Here is an 18,815-nt window from a genome sequence, read left to right as displayed (position 1 = left end):
GGACTAAACTTTACTGTACTTAATACTATCAATAAATAAACTTATAATGTTATTGTACGACCTAACGTCAAACCTTTTTTTAAAACCCTGATAAGTTTTAATATTCTGTTGTACAAAATGGTTAGTAAAGTATATTTAAATTCCCCTTTTGTTGTTACTTCTTGTTTCATACAGCAATTGCAGCGATTTGAGCACTGAACTTTGCAGCTCTCTGCCGCAGGCAGACTGTTTGTCGTCGAGTGAATAATGCGCATGTGCGGTTTTTCTTGGGGAAACATTCTAACTACGCATGCTTAAGCAGCAGGTTCTCGGTCAGAAAGCGTAATGGTCGTACATACAAACAAGCAGAATAATAGTATAGATAGGCTGACAAGGCTTAGATAAAATGAAAATATACGTAGAATACAATAATATATTTTGAATAAGAATTTTAACAAGTATTTTTTGAATTAAAGTTCAAAGTTATGTAAGTCTGTGAGTTTTTACGAAAGGTGACTTTTTGAAGTTTTGTATCAACAAAAATTGTCAACCTATGAACATTCTAGAAAATCAATACCTTTATTTTCTATTGTAAAGCGTTCTCTGTGTCTAAAGGGAAAAAAAATGTTTTCGTTTTCGATTATGTTACCTAAAATATTGAACTTTGATTGTACAGCTAACGGATTACACGTTAAATAAAATGCCTTAAAACTAATGGCCACGTCGTTTCTTTTAATTCATGCATTTAAATTCTAAAGTATTAGTAATACATGTTTAGGGGTCTTACATAGTTTCAGGTGCTCTGGGGCTGAGACTGTTTACTAAACTACCAATTGATATATAAAATACTTTATATCTCATCCAATACTTTGAATCGGTATGAATAGTCAGTTCTTCTGCTATTTTCTTTTCTTCTATTATTATGTTTATTTAATTTTTTAGCTATCACACATTGTTTCATTCTACTATTTGATTTGCTTCTATTAGCAAGTTTTGCTTTCTTGCAATGTTGTACCTTTGTGGGATAGTCGTAAGAAAACAACAACAGTCAGAGAGTTTTCGTCTGCTCTTTTTTTCTTCTTCTATTATTAAATTTATTTCACTTGTTGTTGTTTTTTACAGCCTAATCATGCCGTTTTTCACAATTCTGTGGTCGTAAAAAAAGGGACATCAGATAAAATAATCCCTACTGTGGATGATAATAGTTCTATCCTTGTTATATTCCAGTCTTCTTAACAGTTTTCTTATTTATGAAAGAAGTCTCAATTAGTGTTTTGTTGCTTCAATTACTCATAACGAAAAATTTAATGCCAATCTCTAGATGTAATGTTAAAATAAAAAGTGATTTAATCATGTAACTTAGTTTTATTTCAGTTGTCCTTTCAACATGGCATTCGTGCTCCATCAGTGGTACATGATGGAAGGCGTGGCTTTAGTACAGCCGTCCGTATAAAATAGATGTTTCATATAGTAATGTGGTGATATGAGGTAGAGTTGTATATTATGGTCTCTGTGTACCACGGGTGGCTCACGACGTCCAGCAGAAAACATGCATATGTACCACCGTAAAGTGTAAACAAAACATGACATCAGCGATGTTTACAGTTGAAACAATAAACAATAAATTCCGTAAACAAAACATGACATTAGCGATGTTTACAGTTGAAACAATAAACAATAAATTCTGTAAACAAAACATGACATCAGTGATGTTTACAGATTAAACAATGAATTAATGTTTCACTTGCTCCTGCTTGTACGACAGATGCTGGAGGTGGTGTAATGGAACGGGGAAAGCACGTGTAGCGGGAGTTTGGTTCTTTTACTTCTCTAGAACGGTAAATAACGTTCAGAGTGTACATGAACGTTATAACATGATCATTTCCAAGTCAATACTGCGTTTGATGAACAATGGCCCTTCCCAATTCAATAGAACCACTTTCCTTCCATGCTTTATTGTTCAAAATCGCTTCGATGAGCATTACAGTGACTTTACTCGTTTTCTATTACAGTTTTTCAGTCTGATTGAACATCTACGTGGTGAACTGAAAACTCTCATTCGCCATCGTAATGTTTTTACTGTAATTCGTAAATCAATTGCAGAACGTGCTTACCGACGAATGACCTGTAATTGAACAAGACACTTTCCAACATCTTGGGAATTCTATGCCAGGCCGCAGATAGAGATAATACAACCTGATTGTATATTGTCAAACAACGAATCCGTACACGAAAATTTCAATCATTGTAAACGAGTTGCTATTATGCAGGGTAATATCAACTGCATATTACTTCAAAAATATGGTATTAATTGTTCATCATACACTACATGTTGATAACTGTAATAACAAAAATATCAAGCAGAGATTCATAGCAGTCATCTTAAGTTCCTCGTGTCTTTAGTAATGAAGCTTTAAGTGAAAACCTAATCTGATGTTTTATATGTTTTGATAGGAAGTGTGAAAGATATCCTTGGCTCTAATGTTGCTTCTTTTCGGAATCGTGCCAAATAGACTCGTCTTTTATTTTGCGCAACGTAAGCATAACGTCGCTACCGTTTCACCGATTTCAGCAACCATGAAACACAAAATTGTAAATGGAACCGTTTACTCTTCTTATATATGAAAAGAAAAGCAGCCAATTTACTATTTGAAAAAAGTTGAAAAAGACAATACGAAAAACTAGTCGTTTTACAAAAAGGTTTAGGAATTAACAGCATGTACCCTGGTTATTTTGATGCCTACTTACATAGGATTGCTGGCATCTGATTTTTGTCAAGTTCGAAATTTTGTAATATACAGATTTCTTTAAGTTGCCATGAATATGCGATTATCTATTTTGTTTCCGTAAAAAGTTATAAAATGCATACCAGATGTAAGTTCACCTTTATCATCCGAAACTGAATTTAAGAATTTAACTAGAATTTAAGAAATATATTACAGACAGTTGTTTAATTAACACGCGGTCTTTATTCAGTGACTCAATTTCCTTAATCGTACAATCATAGTTCAGTGTCTCCCGATGGAGCAGCGGTAATTTTACAGATTTACAATGTTGAAATCCGAGGTTCGATTCTCTAAAACAAACAAACAAAATTCAGAATTGTATAAAAATATAAATCGAAAACTAAATGATTTTTTCGTTAGACAAAAGTTCTACAATATTTCTTACCCAATAAAAATCATCGCGTTCGTTTTTATATATATATTTTTTTTCCGTTTGAAACTTAACTATTCTTCTTCACACTATAAAACAAAGATGTTGTAACACTCGACATAGTTGAAGCTAAATATTTGTGTGGGAAGTTAAGACCATCCACGATAAAATGCATGAAGGATGAAGCGAGCTTTCTAGCATGACACAAATGGTTAATTTATTTAAGTATCGAGTTAGTTTAAAATTCATTGAACGTGTATTTTATTTCAGTGCTGACCGCTTCCGATATTCCTCGCAAGTTCATCATGGTTGAACTACGAAAGACGAGTGTAAAGGACAAACTAGGCATGAGTTTCATCCAAAGGACGTAAGTGTATTATGGAAGTTTTTATCATCAGTGTTATGAACTTATGACACACATACGCTTGATAATATTTCATGTGATGTTTAAGTAACTCAACCTTATGAATGATGTTTCAATGCTGTTGTTTTTTTCACAGTCCCAGATGCCTTGCAAATATTAAGCTTTTTTTTTCACCAGAAAACTGAGAAATTGGTGACAAAAACAGAAAATTCTTCATGTCATTAACCTTAAAAATTGAGTAATAAAATAATAGTTTTTCCAAAGACATCGGGTTTGTAGCAAGATGTGGTTTTCAGTAAATCTCAGATTCTGGTATTATAATATTGTTACGACAGCAGAAGTCACGTCACGCGGTGAATTTCTCGATTAATCGTGGAACTCCGTGAATGTTGGAGACGCCTCTTTGTTAGTATATAAGCCAGGCAGAGAAAAGCCAGAAGCTAAGCGAACAGTAGTTACGGTGAGTTTCGGGTAATTTGCGATTCTGTTTCGAGCTAGTGTGTGTTTTGCACTCGTAGAGAGCGAAGTTATCGAGATTTTGAATTGCTGTGATTTATAGCGTGTATTATAAAAGTTGTTAAGTTTAAAGTGACGAAAAACGTACTGACTGTGGACTTTCTGTATACTAAAAGTTTGTATCGAGAAAGAATAAACTGGTTTAATCAAAGAAGGACTTGTATCACTGAAGTTCCTCGGAAAGAATTTCTACCGGAAATTAACAAACACGCAGATACGTAACAGTATATTATAAACAATACTGAAAGACAACGTTCAAACATTGATGATAATTTTGGTTCTCAGCACTGTACTGCACTCATTGCTTCAGCATTGTGCCGACCTAAGTGCTCAGTGTACATATCAATACTTCAATAATTGTAAAGTCAGGTGTTCTTTCTCATTTCTTGTTCACACTTTCTTCTGGAACTATCTACTTCATAAGTTCTGTGATAATAAGCTCGCTCCTTCACAGTAGGTCCTAAAACTGTAAACAAAATGTACCCGAAGTAAATAAATAGTGTCACTTCTTTGTTTACAGTAGTTCCTAGAATTATACGCGTAACATGTAACATGCCGTGAGTTAAGTTGTTTGCTTAGAATAATCCCTCTAACCATATACCTCAAAAATCCTGTGTTGACAGTCTTGTTCATAGTAACACCTAGAACTGTACAGATAAAAAAAATCTTGTATTAATAGAACCTGTTGCTCCCATTAATTCTTATAACTGTATACCCGATAAGTTCTGTGTTTATTGAACCTCGTTTTCAAAGTATTTCCTACAAGATACACACAAAAAGTCCGTAGAAAGCGAACATTTCGTACACCTCAGAAATCCTGTATTTATAGAGCTTCAAGTTCACAGTAATTTCTAGAATTATAGACATATAAAATATTAAATTACTAAAGTATATTGTCTATAGTAATTTTTAACTATACCCATCAGAAATCCTGTGTTAATATGCAGGCTTAGAAGGAAATGTTTGCTGACCTAACTAAGCTAGTATGTTTAGGGATCATTAGGTAAAGTTTGTCTGCCCATGAATGTAATAGTTCAAATTTTTGATTTATGATTTTAGGGAAGAAAAGTTATGTAATAAGTTGCAAAAATATAAACACATATATCAATTATAACTGCAATAAAAATTGGTTGTTTATATTGTTGAATATTAGCTATGATGTATGTAGATAGATTTTTATACTATTGTTTGTATTAGCTATAATGTATGTAGATAGATTTTTATACTATTGTTTATATTAACTATAATGTATTTAGATAGATTTTTATACTATTGCTTATATTAGCTATAATGTATGTAGATAGATTTTATACTATTGTTCATATTGTTGATATTAGTTATAACATATGTAGATAGATTTTTATACTATTGTTTATATTGTTGAATATTAGCTATAATGTATGTAAATAGACTTTTTATACTATTGTTTATTTTGTTGATAGTAGCTGTAATTTATGTAGATAGATTTTTACACTATTGTTTATATTAACTATAATTTATGTACATAGATTTTTTATACTATTGTTGATGTTAACTATAATTTATGTAGATAGATTTTTTATACTATTGTTTATATGGTTGAATATTAGCTATAATGTATGTAGATAGATATTTTATACTATTGTTTATATGGTTGAATATTAGCTATAATGTATGTAGATAGACATTTTATACTATTGTTTATATTGTTGATATTAGCTGTAATTTATGTAGATAGATATTTTATACTATTGTTTATATTGTTGAATATTAGCTATAATGTATGTAGATAGACATTTTATACTATTGTTTATATTAGCTATAACGTATGTAGATAAATTTTTTATACTATTCTTAATATCTATTTTGTCGTAATGATGCGGTAGATTTAGAATAATGACGCTGAATCGTATCAATATTGATTTTATGTGTTTTATACTAAGCCTTTTTACAGCTTTTATTAATGTGGTGTATTCAGACAGCAAGTGTTTCTTCGAAAGAATTTAGCTATATGCTAGTGATTCATTTGTGCAAATATGAATTAACCACTATTTACTATCTAACGTTTTCAACCAAACTAGCTTTATTATTTTTAAAGCGCAGCCTGGTAGCTGGAATGAAAAACGTAAAATAAATTTTTGATACCGAGCGTAAAATGCTTTAACATTAGTCGAAATTTTTTCAAAGTTTCGACATTTTTATATGATGTCCTCTTTATGAGAATCTTGAGAGTGAAAAAGCAAGCAAAGAACATCGACAAAAAAAGGTTAGGCCTATACTCACTCAGATGAAGAGTTTTACATAGACTTTGGAATTTAGTTCCAGTTTGATCTCAATCATATTGAATGTATCCTTGATTTTAATTTCTGATTAAGAAATTGGAAATCTTCCATTCAGACAGGTGACTCACATTCTTCAGCCACATAACAGTAGACGTTTGCTGTTATTTGTTTAATTATTGAACCGTCACGATATTTGTTTTCCCATTAGTTATTTATTAATAGAAATATTAATCATATATTGTAATAAGACCAATCTTTCGTCTTTAAACATTATCCGTTCTTATTTTCTTCAGAAGCTTTTTTTTTCTATTAACTTGATCTGTTAGCCAATTCAATTTTTCTTTCAGCAACGGAAGAGGAGTTTTCATCACTTACGTGGTAAGTAGTGAAATGTTTTTAACACCAAACAGTCTTTATGTTCAAATAAGTTACGTAAGGGTAACAATATGGAATGCAATACCCAATAATATAACAACTCTTTAGAAAAACTTAAGATATGTTTCAAAAATTATCTATTAAATTTATAATTTACTTAGTTATTTTTATAGTTAAATAAAAATTATTATAATAATATTGTCAGTTAGTGGTATCAAACATGTCACATGATGTAACCTTTATGTATTTATCTTTATTTAATTATTCATACTTCTCTTCTGTTGTTTGGTTGGCTGTTGTTAAGCACAAAGCTACACAATGGGCTATCTGGGCTATGCTCACCACGGGTAGGTATCGAAACCCGATTTTTAGCATAGTAAACTTAAAGACTTGCCGCTGAGCTACAGGGTTTTTTTCTTATTAGCGGGGATACACTTCGAATAAACATTCTTTTTTTGTTACTTTGCGTATGTGTGTGTATGTGGACTGTAGTTAAAATTATTAATTATTTACAACGTATTGTATTATCTAGTTCGTGACTTGATTAAGATGTAATGGTAGTTAAAGATATTATAACAATAACACATAATGTTATATCATACGCCTCGTGTGCAAGATATATATATATATATATTGTTGGCATCATGAAAGTTTCCTCGATTTAATCAGATTGGAAACAGTCAAGAAATTCGTATTTTCTGTAAGCACACATAATCGCTTTAGTATTTGTCGTCTTCGAGATTATACGGGAAGAAGTATACACATTTATTTTAAACGAACATTGAGTATGAATGCGCTTGGTTCCCAAAGACTCCATGTTGTTTGCCTTAAGCTAAGAATTCACTTTAAATATTTGTTTCGCTGCTGTCACAACATATTAATGTTTTATATATACCCGATTTCGTCATGAGATCAAAGAGATTAGTCAAGAATATGTATTTCCTGACGTGTTAAGTTTATAATTTGTGTTTATTTAACTTTAGCGCATAGCTATACAATGGGCTGTCTGCGTCATGCATAACGAAGGGATCAACCCTCGAATTTTAATGTTATAATGTTTAATGCATACCACTGAGCCATCTGGACACATCAAACTATTCCACTACTCATTGTAGAAAAATAGCTTGTTAAAATCAATGATTTTTCTCAATTTTTGCTTAATAGAAACATTTCAGTAACCGACTAGTTATAATACAAGACTGCAAACTGGTGTTTGTTTGAACATTATGGATAACATTTGCCATGCTTACTTACAGAATATTGGAACTGGTGTTTGTTTGAACATTATGGACAACATTTGCCATCGCTTTACTTACAGAATATTGGAACTGGTGTTTGTTTGAACATTATGGATAACATTTGCCATGCTTACTTACAGAATATTGGAACTGGTGTTTGTTTGAACATTATGGATAGCATTTGCCTTCTTTAAAATTGGAGCAGAAATTTAAGGGTCGACCTTGTACTTTGAAGTTTAAATTAGTACCATTCAGAGTTATAGAACAGCACATACTTCGAGTGTTACACAAACGAATATGTCAAATACATTCTTGAAGGCCATTTATTCTTGACAAGAGTAAAGTGGGTTTATATTTGGAAACAGCCTTCCATCCCCCTGTAAATTAGTTTACTTGATGTGACAGCTTTGCTCTGTGGGAGACCACAGCCAGGAGGGTGGGGATTAGCGAACTGTGTGTATGTCACACGACATAAAGTAATATTACAAACGATGTTATGTAAACGTATCTTTATGTAAATACACTGTTCCTAATTAACCTTAAATACCCCATAAAGACAGGTTAATTTTTCACCTTCAAAAATAAAAGTTTTGTACTACCTTGGGATATATATATATATATATAATAATCGCTACAATAGCAACGGTGGCAGACTAGTTTCATTTCACCTCTGACCTTGAAAAGGTCTTAACCTTCGTGACGTCATCACTTGACTCCCGTGAGTCCGCCACCACTACTAGTAGCAAAAGGAAATTAAAACATACCATCTAAAAAGGACGGCTTTTACTGACTTGAAGACAAGATAGAAGGTGATTGGATGGATTGATACTTACACTGCTGTTTTTTATATTGTGCGCATCAAGTTAAATATGTTTAGCTGCGCATCAAGTTAAGTGTACAAGTGATTAACGACACTTGGAATTTGTAGAAAAAGCTCTTGTTAGTTATCTTGTTAATCAGTAGTTCATGTAATGATTATCTTATCATGAAAAGGTGAAAAGGGCAACAACTGATGACAGGTAAATTTATATATTTATTTTTACGTCTAAACTAATTATAAAAATTTTCCGTTCGTTTAAAGGTTTTTGCTTTTGTCTTATTTGTTTGTTCTAATTTATAGCTACACAATGAGTTATCTGCTGTGTGTCGGCCGCGGGGAGTAAACCCCGTTTTATATTAGCCCTCATTTTTTTTTAAGTTCAACTCTGGTTATAATACTTGTAGCATGTCTGAAACGTCATGTTTACATATTAATAAGTGATATATTCAAGAAACGTATTGTTACGTCTCCATTTGTTAATTGATTTTCCGTAACTTCGTTCCGACGAAACTTTAGCGACACAAGTCCTTACTTAATAAAACTGGTTTATTCTTTCCGAATACAACTTTACGATACACTTATTTTCAACAGTCGCTCTATAAGAAGCGCTAATCAACGAATGTCAACAATACTTCTGACTGCAGTTCAATTACTCACTATCTACACACACATTATTGTCCGTCACGTTGTCACCCTCTTTTATATACCAGGCTACCCTATATCTAGTAAATGCTAGAGCATTCGCCAAAGTACAGGATAGTTCTAGAAACGTGGCGTCACACTAGTCATGTGACTCGCTGACGCAACACTATCACTCACTGCATTCATCATAAAGAAATTCATGTGATTATTTTGCTTGTGTGTGTGTTGTTGCTGTTATTCAAAATCGAAAAAGTCAAGCCAAGTGTATATTGAGATACAGATCTCGAATATTACTCCAGAATAATTGAATTGTACTCAAAAATCAACGTTTCTAATCGTCTACCGAAGACAACTGAAGCGACTAGTTCGGACTCATACTGACAAAGAAACAAATACGTAAGTTACATTCTTGTTAATACTTCTCAATATAACCTTGTTAACGCTTGTATCCTAGCAACCAGGAAGTATTGCTGCCCAACATGGTCAAAGAATTATGCAGGGAGATCAGATTCTGGAAGTTAACGGACAAAACGTGAGGGACAAGAACCAGAAGGACATGGCCGAGCTTTTATTGGTAAATGATATTTCATTGTTTGTCTGTTTTCTCACTGTGAAAAGTCAGTCTACTAATTAATATATATTTATTGGCGTATCATCCATTTTCTCTCAATATATTTGGGATATATTATCCTTTCCTTTTTTAATATTATTGGCCAATGAAAATGCTCGAGTGTATTAAGCGATAAGTTTTTCTAGCGCAGATATCTTATATGTGTTTTCTTTAACATCCTTAGTATCGAATTGAATATTGTTTTTGTGTTGTTAAAGGACTTTTATAAAACAAATCACTAGAGTAGGCCGACAGTTTCTTATTGTACCATTTTATACTCCATCTTAGAAATATATTTAGATTATTGGAACATAAAGCTTTGTAGAAATTCTACCTACGTCATAACTATGTCTGTAGTAATTCGACCTACGTCATAACTATGTCTGTAGTAATACCATTTTTTTAAATATTTACTTTAGAATTAGATTCATTAACAGTTTTTGTTAAATATTCAATACCTATATTTTTATTAGTTTTCAGCCTTTTACTAGGAGAATTATTTTGCATTTTCTACTTAACAATATTGATTTAGGACCAAACTAAATATCCTAAGCTGGCCGAACGTCATGATATATTATTAGGATTACGGCCGATAACAGCGACGGGAAGTATTAAACAATCCTATAAACATTAAACCATTTTCCAGGTTATACGATGACATCAAATGCTCTGTTTGATTTACAAAACAAAATGAACGATGATGCCCAAGACTTTGCCCCTTGAAACAATGTTGATAGTTTTACACATTTTTTTCCGGAACAAATTTTCTTTTAGTTTATTCTGAATTGTCAACCGCGCTACCATAAAAAACAAGCAGAGTCTCCAGAAAACGCTGCACTAGCAGTAATATCTACTTATCAAAGCAGGGAATCATGTTCTATAGGTCGTAAATAGCGACAACAAAAGAGTATCAGGTATACAGTTTAGTGCGATGTTCTCAAACAATAACAATAATAACAGTCTCACAGAGTGGCCGTCCAAAAACAAGAATGTAGTTCAGACAATGCTTCAGTATGATTGACGTCTTGGTGGGAGATATACTCCAGCAGCGCAGTAAACATTATCTCCATTAACAGAGCCCACGCCCTCCAGTTAATGCCAAAAGATTTTGAATTAGATTTGTGTCATTACTTAACACTTGTTTTTATTGTTTCCAAAATAAGGTGCTATTATTATCAGAATTTTACTGTAGTTGAATGTAAAAAGGGTTAAGATTAGAATGATGTGATTCAGTAACACCATGATTAACGGTGTGTTTTATTAATTCAAGAACAGAATGGTTAAAATTAGATTGATGTGATTCAGTAACAACATGATTCACGGTGTGTTATATTAATTCAAGAACAGAATGGTTAAAATTAGAATGATGTGATTCAGTAACGTTCTGCATGTCTACTGTCTGTTCTGCATGTCTACTTTCTGTTCTGCATGTCTACCATCTGTTCTGCATGGCTACTGACTGTTCTGCATATCTACTTTCTGTTCTGTGCGTCTACTGTCTGTTCTGTGTGTCTACCATCTATTCTGCATGTCTACTGTCTGTTCTGCATATCTACTATCTGTTCTGCATGTCTACTATCTGTTCTGCATGTCTACCATCTGTTCTGCATGTCTATTTTCTGTTCTTTATGTCTACTTTCTGTTCTGCATGTCTACTGTCTGTCATGTCTACCATTTGTTCTGCATGCCTACTTTCTGTTCTGTAGGTCTACCATCTATTCTACGTGTCTACTTTCTGTTCTGCATGTCTACCATCTGTTCTGCATGTCTACTTTCTGTTCTGCATGTCTACCATCTGTTCTGCATGTCTACCACCTGTTCTGCATGTCTACCATCTGTTCTGCGTGTCTACCATCTGTTCTGCATATCTACCATCTGTTCTGCATGTCTACTATATGTTCTGCATAGCTACTGTCTGTTCTGCATATCAACTTTCTGTTCTGCATATCTACTTTCTGTTCTGCGCGTCTACTGTCTGTTCTGTATGTCTACCATTTATTCTGCATGTCTATTGTCTGTTCTACATATCTACTGTCTGTTCTGCATATCTACCATCTGTTCTGCATGTCTACCATCTGTTCTGCATGTCTACTTTATGTTCTGCATATCTACCATCTGTTCTGCATGTCTACCATCTGTTCTGCATGTCTACTTTATGTTCTGTATGTCTACCATCTGTTCTGTATGTCTACCATCTGTTCTGTATATCTACCATCTGTTCTGCATGTCTACTGTCTGTTCTGTATGCTTGCTTTCTGTTCTGTATATCTACCATCTGTTCTGCATGTCTACTGTCTGTTCTGTATGCTTGCTTTCTGTTCTGTATATCTACTATCAGTTCTGCATGTGAACTTTCTGTTCTACGTGTCTACTTTCTGTTCTGCATGTCTACCATATGTTCTACAAGTCTGCCTTCTGTTCTGTATATCTACTACCTGTTCTGCATGTCTACTGTCTGTTCTGCATGTCTACTATCTGTTTTAACAACGTATTTGATGGCTCAATTTACAATCGATATTGTTAGAAGCTGTCGCGGCAAAAAGAGTTTTGAGAATATGTGTTTCTGGTGATTATATCAATATTATAATGTTTGTTTGAATATTTCTATGTTTTCCACTGTAACACAACAACTCGTTATTTTAAACACTCGAGACGTCTCTTTCGTTAGGGTGGCAGTATTATGATGGTCCCTAATACATAGTTCTTACTTGTAAATTAATATTTAATAATTAAATATTACTCGGAAGATTGTGAATGCTTAATTAAGTGTATCAATGGAACTATTACCTAACTAAGAACTGCCACCAGGAGGCTAGATTGGCTGGCTGATATACCTTTATTGGGAAACATTTTGTTTATAATTAAAATTGCCCTAAAGGCATTGAATTATTCTGTCTTCCTCAGATAATGATCGGAAACAAACCGTGCGAAACTTTCATTCTTCAACATTTGTCCCATTAACAGTGAAAGACTTTAACTTCAAGATTTGTTTCAGGAGTTTTTTGTAATGGCTATCTACGTCCCGAATTTTGAAGTAAACTTGAGAGAGAAAAGTCAGCTAGTTAACCGTCTGCACCCGTTACTAACTCTTATCTGACATAAAAGTCGTTATTAACTCTTATTTGACATAAAAGTCGTTATTAACTCTTATTTGACATAAAAGTCGTTATCAACTCTTATCTGACATAAAAGTCGTTACTAACTCTTATCTGACATAAAAGTCGTTGCTAACTCTTATCTGACATAAAAGTCGTTGCTAACTCTTATCTGACATAAAAGTCGTTGCTAACTCTTATCTGACATAAAAGTCGTTACTAACTCTTATCTGACATAAAAGTCGTTACTAACTCTTATCTGACATAAAAGTCGTTGCTAACTCTTATCTGACATAAAAGTCGTTGCTAACTCTTATCTGACATAAAAGTCGTTGCTAACTCTTATCTGACATAAAAGTCGTTGCTAACTCTTATCTGACATAAAAGTGAGACTTGACTGTCACATTTATACGGACTCACGGGTTCAAAGTGCAAGGTGCAATTTAACGGCAACGGGACATGAACCACGAATTTTCGGATTCACAGTTCGAGCACGTTAACCACTAGACCACGCCCAGCCCATTTATCTTTAAAGTGAGTGTGCGTGTTCGCATTTATCGCTTGCACAAATGTTTATTTTGATAGGCGGGATGCCGATATATTCAATTTATTTTATGAAACTATCGTTTTCTGAAACATATAGGCGCATAACAATTAATTAGAGACCTTTTAAGAAATTGGTTAGTGTAATACAGGCAAGAAAGACATCGAAAGTAGGGATAAAAGAAAATAAATAGACTTAGCTTCATTAGAGCTTCTTCCTCTTTCTTAGGTGATTACGTTAATCTGCTTTAAATCCACCAATATTGATTTTTGAATTACTTTTAATCACTTTCTATATATTTCTTGAATCGTTGAATTTATTTTAATAAAACAAGAGGTGATTTTGTTTCGCGCAAACTATACAAGGGCTATTTGCCGTCACTAATTCTGAACTGATAGACTGGAAGGAAGACAACATCGTTCAACGCCATCTCTTGGGCTGCTATTTTATTATCGAACAGTTGGATTTGACTGTCACTCACAATGCACCCATGATTTACAAAACTACGACCCGCGTGTTGTGGCAACGGGCCGCGAACCGTAAATCGTCGGAATCACAGTTCAGGTTTGCTAATCGCTATGCCACGTACAGCCCAATAGTTTACTGTTTGCCTAGCAAGTTTCATGTAGTAAAAATCACTGGTGACCGCTCACACGTGAAAGTTGTGTTTATATATAATTTCGACAATATATTAGTGACTACTGAACAACTGCAATTGAAGACGAATAAGTATGTTTAGATTTTGATAAATAGACCTGTCCGATCAATTCCATATTTCTCAAAATTATGACGAAATATTATACTTACAATATTATTCAATAAATTTATATTTTTCGTGATATTTGCTTATTTTAAATTAAATATTTATACAATGTGAATGAGAAAATTACCATTGCACCTGCGAACTCATTCAAGTTCCACTTGTATTCTAATAAATAAATTTGCTGCCTCTTATTTAAAGCCTAAAGCCCAAACACCTCAATATAGAATGTTATTTTGTGAAAGATGAAATTGTTAAATATTGATTACCTTCGATAAATTATGAATATCTGTAGTCACTTTCATAAGGTCCCTGTGAGGGGAGTCAGCAGTAAGTATATGGACTTCCGACGTTAAAATCTTGGGTTCGATTCCCTGCAGAGGACAGAGAGCAGATAGTCCATTAAGTAGCATCGCGCTAAAAACACAAACTGTATCTTAAAAAAACTGTCTTATTTAGTTGAGGTTTGTTTCAGTGGTCTTTAGTATCATAATGATACTGTCTTCTTTAGTTGAGGTTTATTTCAGTGATCTGTAGTATCATAATAATACTGTCTTCTTTAGTTGAGGTTTGTTTCAGTGATCTTTAGTATCTTAATAATACTGTCTTATTTAGTTGAGGTTTGTTTCAGTGATCTTTAAATAAGTCTTTTTTCTTTTTTTATCTTCCATGTTTTTAGTTTATTCGAACTCTGCTATATATTCATCAAGCAAATTCAAATAAAAATAAAGTTGAGAGAGTACCATGGAATAGACTTATTTTTATTTTTCTTTACCTATAAGAATGTTTGTTTGAGTTTCATGGTTTACTAAAATTTATCCTGTGTATATTCCACGAACCTCATGGTGAGCAGCAGAGAACTTCCAATATCGATCGATACTCAGAAGAGCAAGTAATGGAATTCTTCTACTTTCAGGCGTACAAACAATGTACAAACATTTATGAAAACGTGACTCTTTGATAATAAACACAAAACATTTATCATTTGGAACAAAAATAAATTTTCTTAGGTGTTGGTTTACCTGTCTGTCCAGTTCTTTGTGTATGTCAGATTCGTGATAGAACTAAAAAAATACTCTTTCAATTTCATTTTGATTATAGAAACTGTCAATGCTATTAGTAACGAAGGCTGAATGGAGTATGAAACAAATACACAACTTAAACGGATTCGTAAAACAACGAAAACCGTATTGAAAGAAACCAAACAAACCTGAATAAATGAGTATATGTGAAAGAATAGACTGACGTACGACAAGTTTTCGGTATATATTTGATTGATATATAGAACCGTGTGATATTCTTTGATTTGTTTATTTTAATTCTTTTACAGCCAGGTTTATAAATATATATACAACTCTGCCAGTGCGAGCTTTATAAATAAATAAACAACTCTCCCAGTGCCAGGTTTATAAATAAACAACTCTCCCAGTGCCAGGTTATAAATAAATAAACTCTCTCAGTGTCAAGTTTACAAATAAACAACTCTCCAAGTACCAGATTTATAAATAAACAACTCTCCCAGTGCCAAGTTTATAAATAAATAAACAACTCTCCAAGTACCAGTTTATAAATAAACAACTCTCCCAGTGCCAGGTTTATAAATAAACAACTCTCCCAGTGCCAGGTTATAAATAAATAAACTCTCCCGGTGTCAAGTTTACAAATAAACAACTCTCCAAGTACCAGATTTATAAATAAACAACTCTCCCAGTGCCAAGTTTATAAATAAACAACTCTCCCAGTGCCAGGTTAATTTTTAGATACACACAAAAATATTCGGGGTATTGAATAATTATCCACATCTCGTTATTACCTGTCATATCAACAGTAGGTTTTTAGATAATTTCCTAAACTGTTTTTCAGATGGTTATACTCTCAGATTTTAAGAAGTGTCATGTGAAATAATCAGTCGTGATTTATTTCGTACAAAAATAATATAGGACACTTCTATTTGTTTTTAATGAGCTATAAAATATATTTTATTGCATATTTATTTCAGTACATTTTAAAGGTTATACTGAATGTCCCGTATATGTAACTATAGCAGCACAAGTATACTCGTAAGTTATATCGATTATTATTAACTACAAAATCAGACGTCGTAAAATCTATGTTTAAGATTTCACGTATTTTAGAAATTATTGTTTGTTTGTTTCAGAGTAAAGCCACATTGAGCTATCTGTTGTGTCTACTGCTGGTAACTGAACCCATGGTTTTAGCTTTGTAAGTCCATAAGCTTATCGCTGTTCTATTGGAGGAACCAGAAATGATTGGGGTTCTGTCATTTGTTATTTATAATGAAAATAAGATATACAAACAAATTTTAAGTTGGATTAACATGTTCCTACTGTTTAACTGTAAAAAGCAAGATTTTGCCCCAGTTTCTCTCGCCACAAGCAACAGGGTCATCGTCAGTATATTGTTTGTGGACCGTACGGGTGTGAAAATGGCTTAATCTGGTCTAATAATTTTTTACTTTTTTAATTCTATTTAATTTCGTAATAAATGAAAGAGTACACTATGAAAAAAGCAAGTATAAAAGAATTAAGTATTCGAGAATAAGGAAAACCTAAAATAACAAACTTGTTACTAAATATCTCCTTTGAACATCTGAATCAATTACATATCTGGTTTGAGAGTTTCAAACATTTTGTATACATCAGTTACTTTGTATACATCAGTATACATCAGTTACTTTGTATACATCAGTTACTTTGTTACAGAATTACTAGGTGATAAGTTACATGAATTGTGAGATAAGTTTCGGACTATTTAACAAACAAAGATATAATCCCAATACATCAGTTACTTTGTTACAGAATTACTAGGTGATAAGTTACATGAATTGTGAGATAAGTTTCGGACTATTTAACAAACAAAGACATAATCCCAATACATCAGTTACTTTGTTACAGAATTACTAGGTGATAAGTTACATGAATTGTGAGATAAGTTTCGGACTATTTAACAAACAAAGACATAATCCCAAACAAATAAATTTGAGGTTTAATCCCTGGGGTGGGCAAAGCACAGGTAACTTTGTGTAGTTTTGTGCTTAACAAACAACAACCCGTTGTGCATTTTTGTGCTTAGACCAGAATAAATAATTTCGAGATCACCAACGACAATGGTAAAAAAATCCAAAGAAATAACTGGTAATATACCTGATATTAAAACAACATCAACTTCTGAAATATAATTTATGGATCTCAGTAAAAGCAGAAAAATAAACGAAAGGAAAAGATAACTGAAGTTATATGAACTTAACTTGAACGAAAAATCGTTTTCTTAACAAATAACTGTATTGAAATACTTCATAATTAGTTTGTAATCTGTGACGTGGAATACGTTGCTGCATATTTTTAGAAAAAACTTTCAGTAAACCTCTTAAGCATAAATTGTAGATTCTAAACTAACAAGCATACTCCTCTTAAAACGGTGGAAACTAATGCTTAGGTTAATAATAATTAATGTACAATAATTAATCTACAAATAATTAGCGAAGGCTGCAAGACAGAAAGAGATAGAAGTTATTAACTGCAGATTATTTTACGGATTGATGATTCAGAGGAATTTCAAGTTTCGAAGTCAAGTAAGAACCAACAAATATTTATTTATCCAACGTCTTGAAAACGAAACTGTATGGTGTACAATATAAAACTAAGAAGGAGGAAGAAATCAGGTTTAAGGGATACAAACAGAAGCCATTATCTTGTTTAAAAATTGCCTTAAAATACTGAGAAAACGTCAGCGAATTGGGGTTTATCCTGATTAGGGTTTTCAGTCATTTAAAGGAATGCTTTAATTTAATGAACAAAAGTATTACATGAAATAATAACGTACCTCTATTAAAGATATGTGTATATTAAGATCACGTAGGCGTTCAATTATTCGATAAAGTACATGTCTTAAAGTGCAGAAAGGGGGAAAAAATGTGAAATTAAAAATGATTTACAGTTTATAAATCTTAAAGTGTAGATCGCCTTAGTTGGCAGTGCGTGACTTATAGCTACTATATTTACAGATAATGTTGTAATTATACAAGATTGCGAAGTAAAGGCTATTTTCAGTAATGTTAATAAATTTTATGATACTCATAAAAAAACATTTTATATATGTAAGCTGATAGAACAAGGAAACACGATTTACTGCTGACAAAAACATTTTCTTCAAATTGGTCCCAACGTGTTCATTTTCATATAGCAAAGGTTTCGTGTTCTTATCATTTTGGGAAAATATGATTTTGTTCGTTTGGCATGAAGACAAAATCATATAAATATTTTCATTTTACCAAAACATTTACCTACAGTAAAATAGATCATACTTCTTGTTTTCTATTTATATATTAAGTCGTCAAGAAATTAATTTCGCGTTTTGGAACACTTTCATTAATACCCGAAAAAATGTACATCACGTATAGTAGTTAAACGAACGCCTAAACGTTACGTTAGTGTA

At 32.6% G+C, this 18,815-nt stretch overlaps 1 protein-coding gene across 1 annotated transcript in view; it reads left to right on the top strand.

The window, feature by feature from the left end:
- Positions 1-18,815, top strand: part of LOC106465844 (multiple PDZ domain protein-like) — a gene marked incomplete at its 5' end in the record, with an annotated part of 65,327 nt that overhangs the window by 20,966 nt on the left and 25,546 nt on the right. Inside the window, 3 exons of the mRNA XM_013926086.2 lie at positions 3,406-3,502; positions 6,624-6,654; positions 9,806-9,925. Coding sequence (XP_013781540.2) covers positions 3,406-3,502; positions 6,624-6,654; positions 9,806-9,925 — 248 coding nt within the window. The remainder of the gene's footprint in view (positions 1-3,405; positions 3,503-6,623; positions 6,655-9,805; positions 9,926-18,815) is intronic.

The sequence above is a fragment of the Limulus polyphemus genome, unplaced genomic scaffold, assembly GCF_000517525.1.
Source record: "Limulus polyphemus unplaced genomic scaffold, Limulus_polyphemus-2.1.2 Scaffold2071, whole genome shotgun sequence".
In the NCBI taxonomy this organism is placed as follows: domain Eukaryota; kingdom Metazoa; phylum Arthropoda; class Merostomata; order Xiphosura; family Limulidae; genus Limulus; species Limulus polyphemus.
This window is presented reverse-complemented; position numbering and strand designations above follow the sequence as displayed.